Source organism: Ornithodoros turicata, chromosome 1 (genome assembly GCF_037126465.1).
Source record: "Ornithodoros turicata isolate Travis chromosome 1, ASM3712646v1, whole genome shotgun sequence".
NCBI classification, from domain to species: Eukaryota; Metazoa; Arthropoda; class Arachnida; order Ixodida; family Argasidae; genus Ornithodoros; species Ornithodoros turicata.
In genome coordinates this window covers 146,868,962-146,890,068 of record NC_088201.1, presented here as the reverse complement: position 1 = coordinate 146,890,068, position 21,107 = coordinate 146,868,962, and the positions used below count along the sequence as shown (strand labels likewise).

The 21,107-nt window shown below is 47.1% G+C and overlaps 2 protein-coding genes and 2 long non-coding RNA genes across 4 annotated transcripts; 2 read left to right on the top strand and 2 right to left on the bottom strand.

Annotated features, from left to right (window-relative positions):
* Positions 1 to 684: 684 nt before the first annotated feature.
* LOC135386795 (zinc finger BED domain-containing protein 4-like) lies at positions 685 to 4,613 on the top strand. Its single transcript, XM_064616379.1, has 3 exons — positions 685 to 853; positions 1,304 to 2,155; positions 4,534 to 4,613. Exons 1-3 carry the CDS (start codon positions 685 to 687, stop codon positions 4,611 to 4,613), a joined length of 1,101 nt encoding a protein of 366 aa, XP_064472449.1.
* Positions 4,610 to 7,879, bottom strand: LOC135370638 (putative nuclease HARBI1). Its single transcript, XM_064604426.1, has 4 exons — positions 7,485 to 7,879; positions 7,003 to 7,422; positions 6,476 to 6,733; positions 4,610 to 5,809 (listed from the first exon to the last, which is right to left on the bottom strand). The coding sequence occupies exons 1-3, from the start codon at positions 7,865 to 7,867 to the stop codon at positions 6,478 to 6,480; spliced, it is 1,059 nt and encodes a 352-aa protein (XP_064460496.1). The 5' UTR covers positions 7,868 to 7,879; the 3' UTR covers positions 4,610 to 5,809; positions 6,476 to 6,477.
* An 893-nt stretch (positions 7,880 to 8,772) lies between these two features.
* LOC135370632 (uncharacterized) lies at positions 8,773 to 9,157 on the top strand. Its single transcript, XR_010415403.1, has 3 exons — positions 8,773 to 8,913; positions 8,974 to 9,047; positions 9,129 to 9,157. It is a non-coding gene; the product is annotated as an uncharacterized LOC135370632 (long non-coding RNA).
* A 10,869-nt stretch (positions 9,158 to 20,026) lies between these two features.
* Positions 20,027 to 20,488, bottom strand: LOC135370627 (uncharacterized). Its single transcript, XR_010415402.1, has 3 exons — positions 20,436 to 20,488; positions 20,192 to 20,299; positions 20,027 to 20,040 (listed from the first exon to the last, which is right to left on the bottom strand). It is a non-coding gene; the product is annotated as an uncharacterized LOC135370627 (long non-coding RNA).
* Positions 20,489 to 21,107: the final 619 nt, after the last annotated feature.

Below are 21,107 nucleotides of genomic sequence, written 5' to 3'. Positions count from 1 at the left end.
CCCGAGGGAAGGTCGGTCTCGCTCCCATCCTTCCATCCGCATTCGGATCGGAAGAGAAGGAGCAACATGATTGCAAATTTGTCTACCGGCGTACGGTTCATCTGTGCTCCACAAGTACCCGTGAGATATTGACTCATGAAAAGTGTGCGAGCTCAAAGAGTGGTTACGTGATGAGTGAACATTCCATATCTAAAATAATTAAAATTCGAGCTTTGAAAACACATTTTCCAAAGCGTCATGACTTGCGTCGTACCTCGTGGGTCCTAGAGGATGGCTGTGCTTCCTTCTTAATGCTTCTGTTGCCGATATTGGAGTACACCTGAGTCAGCAATTAAACAGTTATGTATCACAATACTTGTGCGTATATTAATTAGGACAGTCCATTGGTGCGCATTCAATCTTGGTAAGAAGCATAACGGCGGCAGGGATTTCCCTACACCCCCCTCAGAGGGGGGGTGTACACCATCCCTGCATTTTTGCAACACCCCCCCCCCCCCCCCTGAAATTTTTTCAGGTGACCCCACCCAGCTCGGCCACCTACACGTTCTGATAGTGAGTCCGGCGCAGCGAATTACATCCTGTACTGTCAAACTTGGGCTGTAGGACCACAGTCATGCAGATGATCGTACCATGCCTTTGTCCAAAATCATTTGAAAGTGACTGTGCAATGCATATATTGCGCGTATGTACGAGCAAAAACGCGTGCGGGCACACAAACTCAATGTGGATCATCAAGAGCCATTTCCGCCCAACTCAACCAAGCGACCACTGCCTCACAGCAAGACAGCCAAGCTTGATGAGGAACTTGTCAAATTAATAGTAAAGGAGTATCACCCGTTCTCTCTTGTCGAAGGTGAGCGGTTTCGCAGTTTCGTGCGCGCTCTCAACCCGGGATATGTCCTTCCTACGGGAAAGACACTGTCCTCTACACTTCTTTCGCAGCAGTACACAAAAATCTCGGAAGACGTAAGAAGGCAGCTGCGATGTGCTACGCATGTTTGCTTGACAACGGATGGATGGACTTCACTGACAAACGAGAGCTACATCGCTTTAACAGCGCACTTCTTTGATGAAAACTGTGATCTGAGATCGTGCCACATTGAATGCTTTGCATATAGTGCAAGGCATACTGCAGAGAACCTCGCAATAGAACTGCAACGAGTGGCAAGAGAGTGGCATGTGGAAGAAAAAGTCTCAGCTGTGGTAAGTGACAACGCAGCGAATATTACTGCCGCCGTACGCATATGTGGTTGGCCCCACCATCCCTGTTTTGCGCATACACTGAACTTAGTTGTTCAAACAGGTGTACGCGAAATTATCAACGTTCAAGCTAAGGTTAAAGCCATTGTTCGTTTTTTCAAGCAGAGTGCTCACGGACTGGCGAAGCTCCAATCGATGCAGCAACAAATGGGTGCACCGATGTTAAAATTGAAACAAGACGTTCCAACAAGATGGAATTCCACATATGAAATGTTTTCAAGGTTGATAACTTTGAAGGAGGCTATACAGTCGACACTGGCCATCCTCGACTCCGGGGTGGAGTCACTCTCCCAGAGTGAATGGCATATTGTGGAAAAATCCTGTGACATACTGAAGCCGTTTTTGGAAGTAACCACTGAAATGAGTAGCGAGAAGGCAGTGACAGCATCAAAAGTAATTTTGCTGAGCAATGCTCTTATGGCCCACGTGGGAAACGCCGCAAAAGATGAAAGCCTCCCTGAAACCTGCGCAAAAATGGTTCAGGTTCTTGACGAGCAAATGAAAAAGCGATTTTCCGATGTGGAAGCCGTGAAAATACTGGCTGAAGCAACGTTTTTGGACCCTCGTTTCAAGAGACACGGGTTTCGTAAGGAGGTCACATTCAGAAATGCCTACCGTTGGCTCACACAACAAGCAAACTCCGTTGAAGTTGCAGAGTGCGACCAATCAAGATTCCAGCTTTCTGCACAGGAGGCAAACCAGGACTCTCCGTCCATTTGGCAGACTTTCGACACAACTGTGTCGAGCCTCGTCAATCCCGCAAATCCAACTGCGGCTGGGATACGCGAACTAGACAAATACTTGCAGGAGCCCATGATTCCGAGGAAAACAAATCCAATTCTCTGGTGGAAAGAAAGGAGACACGTCTATCCGCGTCTTTTTGAAATAATGAAGAGTAGGCTGTGTGTCGTCGCAACGTCAGTCCCATGTGAAAGAATCTTCTCCAAAGCTGGACAAATTGTGACGGAAAGAAGAAACCGCCTTGGGCACAACAAGGTTTCGAAAGTGCTATTTCTGAATGCAAACATGCAGTGATGTAAATATACCTGCACAGAAAGCACTTTTTCCGCTATTATATTTTGCCTAACCATATCAACCTTTCACTTGTTTCCTCGGTTTGCTTTTATTAACCTCTTGAATATATTGCTTTAGTTTGTTTTGTTTGTTACTTTTCTTTTGCTTGCTATCAACTAGTGCACGAGTGTGTCACATATATTTTTTTATTTACATATACTGAGTTTGTACATACATATACGTATCTTGAGTGTGTAACATGTATCTTTGAATAAAGAAAAAATCAATGTATTTAAGTGTGTCCTTTTTACAGCCGCACCGTTACCCCGCTAAATGAAACAAGAAGCTATCATTGTTTACCGTCATTCTAAGGAGCAGCGACCACAATGCCCGCTAGAACGTTAATCTTCAAAGCGCCGATGTCCGTTGCAAGCGACACGAGAAGAGCGCCACAACGAAGTGGTTCTTCGCATGTGCGAGCCACATAACCAAGCCACCAAGCGCCAAGTGGTTGACTACGCGAACCACGCGAACGAACCACTCTCCGCACGAATCAGCCGAGAACGACCGCGCCAGTGAATCACTAAGGCGCGATCGTTTCCACTCGACTACTTCGACTATCCGTCTCTTCCCAGTTTGCTTCGATTCGTTGAGTGCGGTTCATTTGGGTCAGTACGATGGTACGATTCAGTGGTTCTCCGATATCTCTCGGCCGTGCCGGACACAAGCAGAATGCACCAATCATGAACAGCTCTAGCTTCTCCCTTGCCTTAGCACCTCCCTCGGGCAACTCATGTTCAGGGCCCGCTTGCACGAAACAATCCTCGGTACGATCCTCAATGGTCACCTTCCTCAAGCATTTCGTTACTCAACTGAGGAATTTATGGGTTGCAGCAGAAAGTGGCTTGCACGAACACTTTGAGAGACGTCCTAATTTGAGTGGATTGTGGCTAGGGACTTCCGGCAGGCTGGTATTGGTGGAACGAACATCAGAAGCTCCTCCCCGGAAAACAGCACGTCATTTTGCGTTTAGACCAACCAGCGATCGCGCTGAACGGGACTGTCGTCTGCTTTTGCTATCGCTCCATGTAATTTTAGAAATGCACAATAGCGAGCGATTGTTTTATTTTCACTGTTATGCATGTATAAGATGTTGTTGCTTGTATTTTTTTTGCAATAAACGAGCCTCATATTACATACTGTCTCTTCCCTGTGACGGATAATTTCTCCCAAATGTGATCGCCGCCGCCGATATTCATCAGTTGCGGCGATTAGCTGGCCTCGCACCAAGAATGGGAATATTAAAAAAGAGAGAAAAACGTTTGACATTAGCGACGATACCAAGAAATAACTTTTCCACAAATACTGCTGAGAAATACGTTACCCACAATATGACCTGAGACATTTGATCAAATACATGAAATGCGCGCTTTTAGTAAGCAGACGATCACGCAGTATTTCCGCGCTTTTGATTGTTTGAAATGGAAAGTGCTCCAGCAAAAAAGCGCCGTGCTTCTACGTGGAGCGATGAAGAAAGACTGGAGTTCCTCCAAGAGGTGATGGACAGGAGGACTGTCATCAGGGGAAAGTTCAGTCCATCGCTAACCAAAAAAGATAAAAAGGCGGCGTGGCAACAAATTGCGGATGTGCTCAATGCGCGGCACCCAACTACGCTACGAACTGTTGCAGAGCTGAAAAAACAGTGGGACAACCTGTGCACAAGGCACAGAACTATTTTCTCTGAGTTCAGAAGGCAGTCACTGCAAACTGGTAAGTAGCAATGAGGCTTTATTACATACATTAGTTTTATATTGGGTTCTCTTATGTACGTGTTCCTCATTTGCAATGGAAGTGAAATAAAGACATACACACAGTACTACATCATAGTGAACCTGTACGAGGAGCATGACCTCCACCACTGACGTTATGAAATGCATCAAGAACTTCGCATAACACAGCAGAAGCCACACATCCCACAGTGGCGTACGTACAATTGAATGATGAGAATGGAAGAAAAGCAATGAGAATGGAACCCGATTTGCTGGCTTCCTTGGAGCATCCTTTTGTTTCGCACTCAAGTGCTTTGGTGACAGCTTTACAATATATTCATGCCAAAACATATTTAGAGTCATTTGACATGTCAATAACATCCCACAACATAAGGTACACTACATATAGCTTTACACTTACAAAGGCACACTGCTGAGCACGTGTTCACATTTGTTTTTGTGCTACAACGTTCTGGGCTTCTGATTACAGGTCGAGGAGGCAATGTCTCGCAGCCCTCTGCAATCACACAGGCTGTGATCGACATTATTGGTGAAGATTCCTGGGGTTGAAGGAGGTATGGACACCCGTGGGTAAGTAATACAGGTATTATGTAACTAATAAGGCTGCCACGTGAAAAATTTCCAACAAGGCACGTCTCACATTGCGTTCGACTGTAATATGTAGTCTAGGGTCTCCAATACACCACAATCCAGTTAAACTTATATTATGTAGTCTAGGGGAACACAAACACTACTGACAAGGTGGAGCTGGTGCAAAAGAGCACGACATGTTGGGATAAAAGATTTTTCATAGGTCAGGACAGCACCTGATTGGCTTACTAATGTACAATGAGGCACTCCATACTGCATGTACAATGTGTAGCACATTGGAAGTGGGGGATAAGGGAATCATCATATGTTATCTGTAAAATGGTTATTCGAAGGGGTCGTTTCATAATACACGCCACTTGGTGTCACATCCCTTGCTGTGGAACTTGAAATGCACCCTCACACTGATGCAAACAATAACACTCTACAGGCAGGCAGACACACAGGTAGACATACAATGCTATTGTTTACGAAGTGCTACAACCCCATTGAGAACGTTGTGCTACAAGAAGAGCACCTGTGGTGTATTCAATAAACTATCTACAAGACATATAGACACAACAACAAACAACAATACAGCAATTAACTAATATGAAGAGCAAAATGTTGGGGCAACCCAAAAATATTATAACAATCCAAACATAACTATGCATATTAAACATTGCACACTGTCCTTTGTGACATAAGAAATGAACCACAGTTGAAGCAAACTGCTCAAAACAAAACCCGAACAAAACGTGGAATGAGGAAGCACATATATGCACGCACAAAACACACAAAACTGGGTCTCTTGTAAAGTCAAACATACAACTGATAAACAGAGTGCTAAGGAACAATGAAGGAAATCGCTGTACATTTCACCAAACCAACTCATCCGTGTTTTTTTGCTTTCTACAACAGCGCTGCCATTATCGAGGACGTCATTGCAAGTCTACCAGGGCCGTCCACCAGTGATGACCACGATTATGGTACTGTGGTCCAGGATGTTGTGCCTGTAGTTGGGCTGCGTGAAGATGATAACTTTGTCGTGACTTGCGAGGTGGGTGGCACAAGGGGTAGTGCCTCTTCACAGCCGTTTGCCGGTGCTGGGAACGGTGCAGAGGAGCAGCCGGCACGAAGCAGTACGAGTGCGCGTTCCCAGCGAGCCAGGAGGGACTCTAGAGAAAACATAGAGCGCAGTTACTCGGGTCTCCTTCACAAGGACACTGAGACAGCTACAATGGAGCAACGGCTCATTAAGGTCCGCCAGAGAGTTGCTCTCGAGGAGCTTGAGCTATGTCATCTCAGGCAGGAAACAGAGCGTCTCAGGCAGCAGACTGAACTGCTGAGACACAATACAGAGAGGCTGCTGCAGACAAAACTGGAGCTGGAAGTGGACCGTCTCCAGCAGCAGCAATAGCACAAATGCGCACATTTTTCAGTTCTTATTTCTTATCTCGTTGTATTCATTCCCTTGTGACAATACAGTTGAAGCGAGCTTAATTTGTTCATGACAGTACCCTCATAGTGCTTAATTTGTTTGTTGCTTTATTTGCACATATTTACAGGGGTTGCGACTCTTTCATAGATGTGGTTCATTATGGCGTCATGTTTGTGTCGTACTCCACTCCAGAGTACTGAAGGAAGAAGCATTATTCTTCTACGTCTCGTACTTGGTGAGATACAAGACCTAGAACACACAGCTGGGATAATATGGGAAGATGTGTCACAACCCCTTAAAGCTGTACTTGACCTTAGCCTGTGTTAACCTAAATTGTTTGTTAAAGACCTCCAATTCACGCTTAGTACTGTGTTGAGTGATATGTTCCAAAATGTCCACTTACGCTCATGTGAAATGCTGACGTACGATGGCATCTCTGTACATGAAGCCATCCTGACGTCCTTCATAACTGGACACCAGCTGGGGGTCGTAATCGGGGTCGTGATCATTGTCGCTGTCTGCCTCCTGCACTTCACTGCCGAAATCTTTGGCTATGTTGTGAAGGACACAGCATGCCACGATGATAGGACAGGTATGCTTTGTTAGCACTCGCAGCTCACTGTGAAGGCAGTGGAACCTCCTTTTCAGCTGACCAATTGTCCTGCAATACATACAATAAGGAACAAATATGTACATTGTGCATCTTCCCCGCTGGCATGTGCTGCAGTTCCATCTAGTTTTGCAGCGGTGTGCAATTTTGCGCTTACATTGCAGTTTCCATCCTGCATGGAAACATGCATGTATATAGCTCATCATATTATGTATGTACATAACTAACAGGGTAGAATGCCACGTTTTAAACTGAGTCATTCAATAAACTATTCTTGCTATGTTGTTGCTAAATATCGGAGATATCCTGAACCAACTTACCGCTCTACCAAAGCCCGTGTTGTCGAGTGTGAAGCATTGTACTTCTCTTGTGCTCTGTTTCGGGGCTGGAGAAACGGTGTCATCAGCCAGCGTTTGCAGGGGTACCCGCTGTCACCAAGAAGAAGCCCAGTGTGGACTCCAGCTTCCAGCTCCCTCCCAATGGTGCTTTCACGCAGTATCCTAGAGTCATGGGTGGCACCGGGCCAGTTCGCAACCACGTCCAAGATCTTACAGTCAGCACCCGCAATGAGCTGAACATTGATGGAGTGGTAGTTCTTGCGGTTGACGAAAGCTGTCTCGTGTGCTGACGGTGCCTGGATGCGAACATGTGTGCCGTCCACTGCTCCCACAACCCCAGGAAAACTGGCCAGCTGATAAAACTGGTGTTGGGCCCTTGCTACCTCCTCACCTCTTGGCCACCTAAAACATGATTTTAGGAGTCAGGGAAAACAGACAGAACACCAATAGGCCTATATGCTTACCGGACGAACTTTCCGACCCTCTTGCACAGCGCTGCAACGACGCGGTGCACTACACGACAGGCTGTTGCTTCGTGCACGTTGACCACGTCACCCGCTGTGATGAGAAAGTTCCCAGTAGCGAGGAACTGCAATGTCAGTAGCACTTGTAACGACGACGGGAGGGACTGGCTCCGACGGGTCGCAGGCTCGATGTCGAGAGCAACGACGGACGTAATGAAAAATATTCCATCCCTCGTAAAGCGGAACCGCCGTTGCAGCTCACCGTCGTCTAGACACTCCAAAGGATTTTCACGGTCTCGGTAGACTCGCTGCCGTGACAACGAGAGCGCGAGAAACAGCCGATGACGGCGTCGCAGCGTCACAACACGATCCATGCGGTCCATGTTTGTGCTAGCGTAAAAGACGGTCGAAGCTGCGTTGAGAGTGCCAGTAGCTTCCTCAGCCCTTTCGGCGCCGCCGTCCTACCTTCCTCATGGCTACGATCCTCAACTTGTTTCGTGCAAGCCACTTTTCCGCTTGAGGACATCACAGAGGAAGGAAAGTGCCGAGGATTGTCCCGGAGTGTCCTCAAAGTGTTTCGTGCAAGCGGGCCCAGGACTCCAACGTGTCGTCGGATTCCCCCTCATCCCCCCTCAGTGTCGTCAGTGTGTTTGTTCCCCTCTGTCCTTCCACAGTTCCACAGCCACAGGCGATTGAATGCGTAGTTGGCGTGTTGGCGCCGTCTGCTGCCGGACGACGATTGGTTCAAGCTTCAGAGGAGAGTCGATAGATGGCGCGGTGTAACTACTGAATCTAGTGCTCTAACCTAACTGAACCACTTTGAACCACTGAACGAGGATTTGCGGGACGAGGAATCGGTTCTCGTGGTTCACTCTTATGATTCGTTCGCAGCGAACGAATCATTTGCGAACGACCCATCACTAATTTCGCTTGCAAGCTTCGTTGCGTTCGCACGCCTTTTTCAGGCTCCCGTTGTCTCGCGTTCCGTTGTTGCTCTGGTGCCCTGGACTGCTGTGAATGTGTTTTTATGCCCTACTAGTGTTGCCTGGGGGTGCTTTTATGTGTGCACCCTGGAAGATAGGTCCAGAAGCCTTGCGATTTCTTAGATTAAAGGTTAGTTCTATGTTTGTACGATTCGTGCAACTTTTGTTTGGTATCATTCCTAGCGTGTGGGTTCTATTACTTTATGCTAGCAGTGTGATTATTACCCTTTTGATTCCTATTACCCTATGCTTTATCTTTCAGCTAAGTGTACTCGTGACCCTACCAGCACTTTTCAGGGTGAAGATGCAACATCGTCAGTGGCCCCGTTACTAATGTCTAATCTATGAATTTCAGATACTTTCGACGTATTCATTGCGGTGAACAACGCGGTTGGGACAGCACACTCACGACGTGGGAAGGTCACAGAAATGTTGAAAGACATCAGGTAAGTTACGCTAAAGTGCGTTTCAGAGCTCTTCAGTGACTTGTGTTTACTGCGAAACAGATTGGGCATACGCTTCACCCGTGCAACTTCGTCATGTGCTCCACGGCAGCACAAGCCTTTACGGCTGTGCCACTGTATGTAAAAAATGCTGAGTGATTTTAATAAAGAATTTGCAGGGAAGTACAATGTGTCGCACCTTGTTGACTCTTTTACAGATGTGTGGAAACGTCGTAGCGGATGAATGTAAATTATGGATCTCCAAGTGGCGTCGCCCGCGTCATTTTCAAGAGTTTACCCGTTTTGAAGGTACGTAGTGAATGTGCGAGGCATTCACGTTCCTACTACGTGGTTATCCATGCGTTTCCCGTCTTCGCAGGCAATAGGGCTGTTGATAGGGAGAATGCTAGGCTACTGCAGACTGCAACCATAGGCGCTGTGTCTAAAGGTATGCGTATACGTCGATGCGTACTTCACAGTGACATTTTGCTGTAGCAGTGTTTTTGAAATTACATTTCTGGCAAGTGAAGCTCACATGACGCGGCAGGGAAGGGAGTCCGTGGCGAAAAGTGAATATAGCCGAAGTTGGATAGCGTTAATTTTTGCGCACGAAAGGCAAGCTGGACACATCGCAAATCTCCAGTTGTACGAAACACAGTGCAGCATGGTCGTCGGTTATGCCAGTGCTTCAACATATGTTTCAGCGTCGCACTTCGGACATTGCGGGCATATACCTTTAAGTTTTTCCCCTTGTGGACCGATGCTGTGTGTGTTTATGGACATCATGTTTTCAAAGACATGGAAGTTCTCAATAATAATGCGAAAAAAAATGCTGGTCATGTTACGCTGTGATATAATACCTGGTGAGGTAATACGATGCTATGACGCTCAGTTTCATACGAAATAAAGTGTTTGATCTATTGTTGCTTGTTTGTGCCACTGATACGCACTGCTGTGCGGTGTTGATGTAATGTTCAGAGAACGCCAGTAAGCCTGGCTAAGGCACGGGAAAAAGGTCCACTAGAGGTCCGTAAAAGGTCGTCATTGACGTACTATGGACTTCCTTGGGACGTGCGCGGATGTTATTTTGGCAGTTCTGAGTACGTCCCAAGTATGTCAAAATTATGTTTCAGGATGTCCTCAGGATGTCTTCATCGTCCTGAGGGTAACATCATGTAGACGTCCTTGGGACATCGGTGGTTTACTGGGACATCAGTATCTCACCCCAAAGGGGCTAATGAGCCCAGACATACTCGAAAATGTCATGCTGTTGCACTCATTCCCAAACTAGTCATAAGTCAACAAATAGATTTTACGGCTTGTTGCATTGCCTGTATTCAAAACTTTGAAATTGTTCATAAGCTTTAAGAAAGATTAGAAATAAAAGCTGTATTCATTCCAACTTGTGTTTGTGAGGTTTGTGGTATACTAATGAATTGACTTGGGCAACTGAAGTGCATCAAACCGGTTTACTAACTGGTTTATGTTAATTCGAACCAGTTTGAACCGATAAAAATGTAAGCTTGAGCTGTACCGGAATGGAACCTTTATCCGCGAATGTCCGTGAACCTGAACCAAACCGATAAACATTTCGGTTCGACACTCTGTCAGTAACAATGTACACTGTTACAGTTTCTGGTACGCTCCACCCTCTGTAAAGTTCATCAAGTGTGGTTGCTGTGTTTGAGGCAGTGTGGCTCTCTCAGCAGCATCATTTTCAACTTGAAGGAAGATGGTAGAAAATGACATGTCAAATTTAGAAAACTGTGGTTCGCTCGCAACGTCGACATGTCGGCCGTTAATGCTACTGCGCTGGTCTCATAATCACATGCCTTCTTCAACTTGCCCTCAACTTGCTCTCTTGTGTCACGGTAGAGACACTGCACGACCCTTCTTGAACGACGTCCTGGATGGCAATTCATAGCCTGGAACAGCATCTTTCATAAGGCCCTGGAATCCTTCCTCTTCAACAATGCTGCAAGGATGCAAGCACTACTCTATCAGCAATCGTCCTTGTCAAAGCCGCGGCTCTCGCACGCGGTACATGTTGTTTTCATTTTATGATGTCGGAAAACGTCAGCTGCAGCGCCCGCCTCTGACAGTTGTTACTTTTAAGGAACTCCCTTAACTGCGATGCAGTTTCAGCTCGTTATGTGGTGTCGCCGTAGTACTTCCTGGTGTTTGTAGCACCCGATTACAACCGTTGTGTTCTGCAGTAGCCACACTGGCAGCACATGATAGCCATCCCAACCTGTTCTAACCTAAGACTTTAGGGATCAGCCTAAATGTAGACATTTAATAGACATCTATAATTCTTGCCATTATTTATATGTAACAAAATGGCGACCTACAAGACGCCTGGCAGACTTTTGAAAATAGACATCTAATTTTAGAGGTTGTGTAGATGGCCTGAAGTTCAATTGCACCAAATACCTGCAGGAAACAGAATTAATTGACGGCAGACTATGAAATAGTATTGCATAAAGGTATTACTCAAGTCTTCCATGTTCAATAAGGTATCCACTAGAGTCACCATAAGGAAACTGAAATATGTAGGCAAAGGGAGAAAGTGGAGTGAAATAATGAGGGTCACCTAATAAGCCAGCTTCCCCATTTTTGTTCCTCAAAAGAAATAGCATCAGGAGGAACTCAAGGGTTGGGGTAATTTGGTGTGATACTTCGGCACCACAGGCAATGGTTAATGCAGTAACGTTCACTTCTGTGTCAAGACGCAGCATTCAAACATGAGTGCACTATTTCCTATCATGTCCGACTGTGAAATAAGAGCTGTGATACATTTTGTTACAGTAAAAACCTAAACTGCTGTGAGTACTCATCAACACTTAACGTGTGTTTATGGCAAATACTTTATGAGCATGGAAATGGTGTGTCCTTCATCCAGGGTCGTGAAAATGTGCATAATGAACAGTGCAGTGCAGCGCAGTGGGGATCAGCTATGGCATCATGACACAATGCTTTTTCTGCAATTCCGAGAATTGTTAACGGAGACTGGGTCATTGACGGTCGTCTGATGGTGTTAGTGTTTCCAATATCATTTAAATAATGTCCATACATATGTATTGAATCCACAACTAGAAAACGTTGACACCTACCTCAGTTATAACTGATCGAGTATGTTACTGAGGTAGTACTCAGGTAGTATGTGTTATGTAGTGTGTTATGTCACATATATGTTTGCGCGGGGGTGATAGAGAGGGTGCGTGGCTTATGTCAGATACTCAATCCTGAGCAGGTATCGACAAACACCTTACATGTGCAGTACAAGGCGTTATCCGTGATAAGCTGGTCCGGGAATCCAAACTGAGGAGAGCCATCCAGCAGTCGGTCCCAGGTCAGAACTGACACGAACTTGAGCTGGGGATAGAGCTGGACCCACTTTGTGAAGTGATCTTTAATGACTAACAGATGTCGGTTACTACCGGGACTTCTGGGTGGGCCCAACTACGTCACTTGCGACTATCTGCGAACGCTCCCGACTGCAAATCAGTTGCGGGAATCCTGGTGGTTCTCCACCCCTTGGTTTCGGCTTCTGAAACACTGAACACTTGCTTGCAAACCGCAAAACATCATCTCTATGCGTGGCCAAGTAGCAATATGACAGAAGTTAGTACAAGTCTTGCTGTCGGTACCACAACATGCCAAGGCAGGGTCATGGAAATACCTGGAAATACCATAGAACGTTACTTACATAACTTTTAACACAAAGGTGTTCTGGTTGTCAGACAAGGTAGACCGTTCTTTCGAGAGCCGAGAATGACAATATGTACAGCTCTCCAAGGTGAATGTTGCAAGACAATAAAGAGGGCAGGGGAGATAGCATTCTGACATAACCGTGAGGAAGAGGTGAGGCCCTAGAAGCTGACCTGCAGAGCGTTCAGCCGCTAGAAACAAACCTAGGAAGAAGCCTGAGGGCGTCTGATGCCCTGGACCCAGGACCGTGGGCTATCACAGAGGAGCTGGAGCTCAGAGGCTGCAAGATTAAGATTGGGATAACACATACAGACATATACAGCTCGCCAAGGTGAAAGTTGCATAACAAGAAAGAGGCTAGGGGAGATAGCATCTGAACGCAGCCCTGAGCAACAGGTGCGACGCAGGACGCCTTAGAGGCTCACTTCTAGAATGGCCAGACAGAGGACACTGTCCCACGCAGGAGCCTGAAGGCTTCATACTGCCTGGAGGCAGGACTGAAGGGACATCATGGAGCAGCTGGAGCTCAGAGGCTACAAGACTAAGATTAGAAAAACACATAGAGCTTACCAATCTGAAAGTTGCACCAGAAGAAAAAGGCTAGAAAAATATAGCTGCCGCAAGGAAGAGCCTTAGAAGCTGTCCTGTGGAGGGGCCTGCCAAGAGGAAGGGCCCAGGGAGGAGCTTGAGAACATCGGACACCCTGGAGCCAGGATCCAGGAGATGTCATGGAGGAGATGGAGCTCGTAGTCTGCAAGGTTAAAATTAGGATCATACATACAGCTCTCCAAGGTTCAAAGTTTCATGGCAAGCAGGATGCTAAAGGAGATAGCAGTCAAACACAGCTGCGAGGAAGTGGTGAGACCCAGGACGCCTTAGAAGCTGACCTGTGGACGGGCCAGCCACAAGAAACAAACCCAGGGAGAAGCGCGGGGGTGCTAACGGCCTGGGACGAGGACTATGGGGCTGTCACAGAGAAGCTGAAGCTGGGAGACTGCAAGATTAAAATTAGGATGGCATGCATAGTGATGTGTGAAGCGCCATCTGTATGACAGCAGGCGTATCTTGTGTAATTAGTAGGGGTGTGTGAATCGGAATATTTTAAGTCGTATCGAATCGAATGGGGAAAAAAAATCTGAATACCAAATCGAATATCGAATATTTGTGCAAAATTTACACTATGTGACTTTCGCACTAAAAGTTTCCATTTTGTGGCCCATGGCATTAGTGTAATTTTTCTGGCATTAACTGTCACAAGAGAGACATGCAATTCTTCTGTTTAAAGCCCCTACTCTTTAATTTTACTTACTGAGTACTTACGGAGTACTGGAGTGGTTACCTTCATTTCAAAATTTTATGTCAGGCAGTAGCATGTCATATGGATGAGGCCGTAGTTGTTTCAGACACACACTGGCCATTTGTGAAACGAAACGAATTGGCATCCTGCACCCTTTAGTTTATTGGCTCTTACTCGAGGAAGTTGCACTGCTGAAATTTTAGACATAAAGGACATCTTTAAAACACCCTTCATGGTCCTGGGCTGTAGTCATTATTCAGGAGTCCTGAATAAGTACCTTTTAAAGGCAACCTCACAAACATCAAATCAAAGTCCCCCGTTGGCACCGCTAAACTGCACGTTGGAGGGGCGCCACCCCTTCCACAAACGATCTCTACAAAACTAAGTTTGGAATGTTATCTTAAACAAAACAACGTCCCACCTGTGTTGGTCCTGCAGAAAGGGCAATTTCGTAAAGCAGGCTTCACCTCATGGTGAGGCCCATTTTCGGGTTGTGTCGTTCATTTTCATGGAATAGTCGAATGTTCGAAAAATCGAATATTGGACATTCGATTCGCAAATTGAATATTTCCCCCGATTGATATTCGATTCGAATTCGAGAACTCGAATATTCGCACACCTGTAGTTATTAGACATGCTGTCGATATGCAGCTGTGCCGCAAGACCTGAGCTCGAGCTCACTGGATTTTTTGGTTGTGCAGTTTGGCACGAGAATAAAGGTCACTTATGCTCTAGTATCACACCAGCTAGACGGTTCCTTCACGTGCGCGACATGGTGTCACAAGTGGGATACATTCTTTGAGGCCCACTATGTCAAGTGAAAACATGAAGCCTTCATGGAACTCCGGTGGCTCGGGTCTTCAAGCCCTTCCACGGTTCTACTTCTCGGTCCCTAGCTCGTGGAAAGAATGGCTATTCCAATGTGATGAATACCGCTTTCTGTCCGGCCTGTTCCAAGTGCCAGGGAACGTGGAAGTCAGGATGCTCTTGTACTCCGTGGGTTCACCAAGAAGCTCTTCAGGTCTTCGACACCTTGGCCTTAACGACAGAAGATTGGTGCTTGTTGGAGGCGGTGAAGAAGAAGCTGATCAATCACTTCATTCCTCTAGCCAATGGGGTCTACGAACACGTTCGATTCTACCGGCGCATGCAAGAAGCGGCTGAGACTTTGGATGCTTTGTACATGGCACTTCGAACACTGCTTAAGAAATGAAACTATGCATCGGCTGACGTCGAAGAAAGCATGGTCCGTGACAGGTTTGCTGTCGGGCTCTTGGATACTGTTCTGGTGTACAAATTGTGTCGCACACACAAGCTGTCTCTCGAATTCACGAACCCACTGTTAAAGCCCGTGACGGAGTTCAGCAGAGGGATCGTATTCCTGCTCAAGTTATTGCGGAAGCCAAAGTTTCCAAGCAGTCAACTTAGCCGCGGAGTGTCCAAAGTTCATCCCGTTGTTTTGCGAAGGCCGCATTCAAGACACAAACCATCAGGACAGAGAAAAACTGCAGGTACTGCGGACGGTCCAGTGACACACGTACTGATTTCCCGGCAAAGCAAACAAGTTGCAACTCGTGCAAAAAGATAGTGCAGTTTGAAAAGGTATGTGAACGGAAAACCACAGGCTCTTTGCATCTTCACTTAATTGCCTCAAGTGCCCGAGCAGAATTTACGAGAGTGAATATCAATGGATATGACATAAATTTCAAGATAGACTTGGGAGCGGAGGTCACTGTAGTCAAAAGTACATTTCTGGGAATATCGAAACGTCTTCAGAAGCTCGAGGGAGCACTCACGGAACTGTCCAGGGAACTGCTCATTAAAAGTATGCAGTACGTTTCGAGCGACCCTCCTCTGGAAAGCAGCACAGCAAACGGTGTATGCTATGCCGGTACAAGGCCCACCTCTTTTCGGCTTCCCAGGCATCCAAGAACTCGGCATCATACACTTTGTCAACAGGCTGTTGGAATCAAAGGCAGCTTTGACAGAAAAGCTCTTCGACAGCCTTGGACAGATGGAGCAGTATGTTATCCGCCTGCAGTTATATGTTATCGCTCTTCTCGAAACTTGATGCTACAGCAGGTTTTCATCCAGTTAAGTGAACAGAAGCAAGCCAAGAGCTTACGACCTTCATAAACCCTATGGGAAGGTATTGCTTTAAAAGGCTCCCTTTCGGCATATGCTCAGCACTGGAGTTCTTCGAGCGTCGGATGAGGAGTGTGCTGGAATGGCTGGATGAAGCGGTCAGTATGATCGATGACATCCTTGTATTTGGAGCTTTTCAGGACGAACATGATCGGCACCTTCAACAAGTTCTGTCGCGCCTTGAGCAGGCAGGCGTAAGCTCAATAAGGAGAAATGCATCTGTGTGTCTCAAGTCATGTTCCCTGGCGGCGGCGTGGGCGAGCGGAGAATACGTCCGGATCCAGACGAAACTGCAGCATTAGCGAGCTTGGCGGCCCACGGGGATATCAGCAGAGTACGGCGCCTGCTGGGAATGGCAAATCACGTAGAGCGTTCCATCCCTCACCTTTCCGACCTAACAGCACCCATTAGAGGTCTCTTACAAAAGAAAAACGCCTGGGTGTCGGGCCCTCACCAGCAAGCTGCTTTCAACAAACTCAAGAGCCTACTCAGCTCTTAAGTCAAAAATGGCAAAATACCACACTTCCTACCACACTTTAACCTCGGCCGATGCAAGCTCTTGCAGCCTACGAGCGGTACAGCTTCAAGATTAACCGTCTGAAGGGTGGCGGGTTAGCGTTTATGCATCTAGGTCTCTCACTGCCATGGAAGGTCGCTCTAGCCAAATGGAAAATGAAACCCTCTGTTCCACTTGGGCTATCGAAAGACCAGCTAGAGACCAGAAAGATATGACGAGCTCGTCATAGGCATCGAATTTAGAGTTGAGACTGATCATTGTCCTCTAGCCGTCTTGCTGGGGTCTACGGAGCTTGACAGAATCCCACCCCGTATTCAACGTTTCAGGGTTTGTTTGATGTGCTACCAGTTCAAGGTCCACTACGTCCCTGGTAAATTGCTGGCAACCGCCGACGCCTTTTCGAGGGCACCACTCTAGAGTCGCGACCAAGACTTTCACAACCGACGTGCACATTCCGTTGAGCTGTTTGTGGGCCAAGTAGTGTTACCAACCAGGGAAATGACCTTGACCACACTAGAGAACCTTTGGACACACCAGGTTGAAGACGGAATATGTTCCAGTCTGTTTCGCTCCTGCCAGACATGATGGCCCGAGAAAGACACAAAGCTATCTCTCCATCTGAAAGAATTCTGGAAGGAACGGGGCAACATTACTGTGTGCGATGGTAATGCCGCTTAACGGCCGAAGAATAATAGTTCTGAGCATCATGCGACAGTAAATGCTCACGAGCTCATTCATGAGGGCCATTAAGGAATCGGTAGATGTAGATCGAGCAACTCGCTACTAGCTGTGAGAGAGATGTGCACAGAGTCCAGGGTCACGAGCCCCTCTTCAGTACTTAGAGCCTTATGTTTTAGGGTTGAACGAGATTCTTCGCCAAATTTGCACCCCATGGACTCGTTAGAGTAAAAAACGATTTTTACCTTGCAAATTACCCTCACTGAAACATCTGCATGAACGCACCCCAACTTGTTTTACAGCAAATGTAGTCACATCATCGTTGGTGTACCTAACCAGTACAGTTAGTTTGAGTAACGGAGCCTGATTTCTCTTCGAATTTAGCATACTGGAAGTTTTTCCACCCACATTCACTTGTATTTAGAGCACACGTTTATTTACACGATTTTCAGACCCTGAATTTAGAAATAAATATTTCCTGAAAACTTCAGGCTCTATCAATACTCCTACTCCAAGTTCTCCATGGCAGCATGTGGCGTCTGACTTGCTCAAGCTGGAAGGTACATTACGTCCAGATAGTAGACTACTACAGTCAAACTCCTTTACAACGGAACTCAGGGGACAGCAAAAAAGATTTGCAGTAAAGGTATTCTCGTTAAAAAGGATGTCCATTATTGGACCTATAGGGCTCCAGCGGGAGCGCAAAAAAAATTGCTGTAATGGTATTTTCGTTAAAAAGGTGTTCGCTATAAAGGAGTTTGACTGTACTCTCGTTTCCCGGAAGTTCTCAGGATAACGACGACGATGGCACCGACTGTTGTAGAAGCCATCAAGAGCACATTCGCTAGGTTTGGGACTCCTGATGTGCTCGTTTGTGACAACGGTATGCGATTCCCGTCCTGGTTGTTCGCAGAGTTTGCTCAGTAACATGGCTTTCCCCACATCACCAGCAGTCCCGCATACCCTCAACCAAACGGCGACGCCGAACGTATGGTGCGGACGATCAAAGAATCTTCTTCAAGTCAAGGGGCCCGCACTTAGTACTTCTCGCTTACCGAGACACTCCTGAGGTAAGCAGATTCAGTCCATCACAACCGCCCATGGGTTGTCGCCTTTAAATGAAGTTGTCAAAAATGGCCATCGACACACGATTGCCGGAAAAGAGACACTGCTGCTCGCGCCCAACAGCGTAAAGACTACAACATTACACACGCGACACTGTACCTTGCCCACAACACCACGGGGAAGGTGTGAGGGTGCAGGACATCCCCTGCAAAGAAAAAGTATTGAGTCCGGCAAAAACACCGTACACATACGTCACCGAGACTCAGACAGGCATCATCCAGTGAAATTGTATACACCTGGTACCATTCGATGCCCTTCTAGATTGAAACTTCCAGGAGTCTAATGGTGATTCCAATAGGCAGTATACAACATTGTCGACTCCCGGATCATCACAATGACAAGGAGAATCTGCCTGAACTACCTCAACACTCTTAAGGCCGGGTCATCACATGGCCTACTCAGAAGATTCAGCAGTGTCGGAGTAGACTTCCACGGCAGAGTCAGCACCCTCAACATTGAGTGAGACACACGATCCACCAATAACACAGACTCGAGTTGGCCGACATGTGAAGCCAGACTAGTTTTGCAACTCCAATCCCGTTTGAAGAGAGATGTAGTGATTGGTTAAGCACCATCTGCATGACAGGGTGTGTCTTGTGTAATTATTAGGCATGCCATCTATATGTGGGGCTTTTTGGCTGTGTGGTTTGGCATGAGAATAAAGGTCACTTGTGTTCTGGTTATCAGACGAGCTAGATGGTTCTTTCGAGCGCCCAGCACGACAACGTGTACAGCTCTCCAAGATGAAAGTTGCAAGACAATAAAAAGGACATGGCAGATATCATTCTAACTAGCTGTGAGGAGGAGGTGCGACCAAGGAGGCCTTAGAGGCTTACCTTTAGAGGGGCCAGCAATGGGAAACAGGAGCCTGAGGCCTGAACACAAGGAGCCTAAAGGTTCTGTATTCCCTAAAGCTAGGACCCAGGAGATATCATGGAGGCTCGGAGGCTGCAAAATTAAAATTAGGATGACAATACAGCTCTCCAAACATGACAAGAAAGAGGCTGTGGGAGATAAGATCTGAACGCAACTGCAAGGAAGAGGTGCAATGCAGGTGGCCCTAGAGGCTCACCTGTGGAGGGGCCACCCACAGGAAACAGGGCCAGGGAGAAGTCTGCGGCCACCCAACTCCCTGGAGCCAGGACTGAGGGGCTGCCATGAAAGAGCTGGAGCTCGAGGTCTGCAACATTAAAATTATGATACAAAATACAGCTGAAATATAGTGAAAGTTACATGACAAAAAGAGGCTATGGCATGTAGCAACTGAACGCAGCCGTGAGAAGAAGGTGTGACACAGGAAGCCTTAGAAGTTCACATGTGAGGGGCTGGCCACAGGAAACAGACCAATGTAAGAGCATGAGGGCTTCGCAGTCCCTGGACGCAGGGCTGAGGGGGTATCATGGAACAGCTGCAGCTCGGAGGCTGGAAATCAAAATTAGGATGAGACATACAGCTCGCCAATGTCAAAGTTTCATAACCAGAAGGAGGCTAGGGAGGCAGAATGCGAAGGCTGCCACAAGGAAGAGGTACACCATGGCGGACCTTACAAGCTAATCTGTGGAGAGGTCAACCACGGGATACACACCAAGGGAGGAGCCTCAGGTTGTCGGACTCCCTGGAGTCAGAACAGAGGCATGGAGCAGCTGGAGCTCGGAGTCTGCAAGATTAAAATTAGGATCACACACACGTCTCCAAAGTGAAAGTTGCATGACGAGAAAGAGGCTAGGGGATATGACATTTGAACGCAGCTGCTAGGAAGAGTTGCGATGCAGGAGGCTTTAGAACCAGAGAGAAGCAGAGAAGCTAACCTGCAGAGTAGCCAGGCTCGGGGAACAGACCCAGGGAGTAGCCTGAGGGCGGCGGACTCCCTGGACCCTGGACTGAGGGGCTCTCACGAAGACGCTGGACCTTGGAGGCTGCAAGATTAAAATTAGGATGACATATACAGATTGCCAAGGTGAGGTTTGCATGACAATATGTAGGGCATGGGAGAATAGCATTCGAAGATAGCCGTTAGAAAGAGGTACGACGCAAGAGGCCTTAGAGGCTCACTTCATGAAAGGACGGCCCAAGGAAACTGTCCCACCAAGGAGCCTGAAGGCTTCGTACTCCCTCGAGGCTGAACTGAGGGGATATCATGGAGCAGGTGGAGCTCAGAGGCTGCAAGATTAAAATTGGACTTACACATACAGCTCACCAAGGTGAAAGCTTAGGAGAAGAAAGAAGCTAGGGGAGATAGCATTTGAACACTGCCGCGAGGAAGAGGTGAAACCTTAGAAGCTGTCCTGTGGAGGAACCAACCACGAGTAAGGAACTCGGGGAGGAGCCTGAGGGCATCGGACTCCCTGTCGGAGACAGGACCCAGGGGATGTCACGGAGGAGCTAGAGCTCGGAGTCTGCAAGATTAAAATTAGGATCACATGTACAGCTATCCAAGGTTAAGGTTGCATGACATGAGGCTTGGGGAGATATCATTCGATACAGCCGTTAGTAAGAGATGTGACTCGGGAGGCCTTAGAGGCTCACCTGTGCAGGGGCCAGCCACAGGAAACAAACCTACAGAGGAACCTGATGCCTCGTACTCCTTGGAGGCAAGACCCAGGGGATATCATAGAACAGCTTTAGCTCAGAGGCTGCAAGATTAAAGGGACCGAAAAGTGAAAAATAACCCCCATATTTTTGCCCACTGTCGTGCACAACATCGTTGTTTGATAAGATACAGAA

Excerpts from the sequence above, each read along its gene's own strand:
- LOC135386795 (XM_064616379.1), top strand. The coding sequence starts at position 685 with ATGTACGAGCAAAAACGCGTGCGGGCACACAAACTCAATGTGGATCAT. Across the intron at positions 854-1,303 it reads CCCGTTCTCTCTTGTCGAAG|GTGTACGCGAAATTATCAAC; the intron begins GTGAGCGGTTTC and ends TTGTTCAAACAG. Across the intron at positions 2,156-4,533 it reads TCTTTTTGAAATAATGAAGA|GTCGAGGAGGCAATGTCTCG; the intron begins GTAGGCTGTGTG and ends TTCTGATTACAG.
- LOC135370638 (XM_064604426.1), bottom strand. The coding sequence starts at position 7,867 with ATGGACCGCATGGATCGTGTTGTGACGCTGCGACGCCGTCATCGGCTG. Across the intron at positions 7,423-7,484 it reads AGGGTCGGAAAGTTCGTCCG|GTGGCCAAGAGGTGAGGAGG; the intron begins GTAAGCATATAG and ends ATCATGTTTTAG. Across the intron at positions 6,734-7,002 it reads ACACGGGCTTTGGTAGAGCG|GACAATTGGTCAGCTGAAAA; the intron begins GTAAGTTGGTTC and ends TATGTATTGCAG.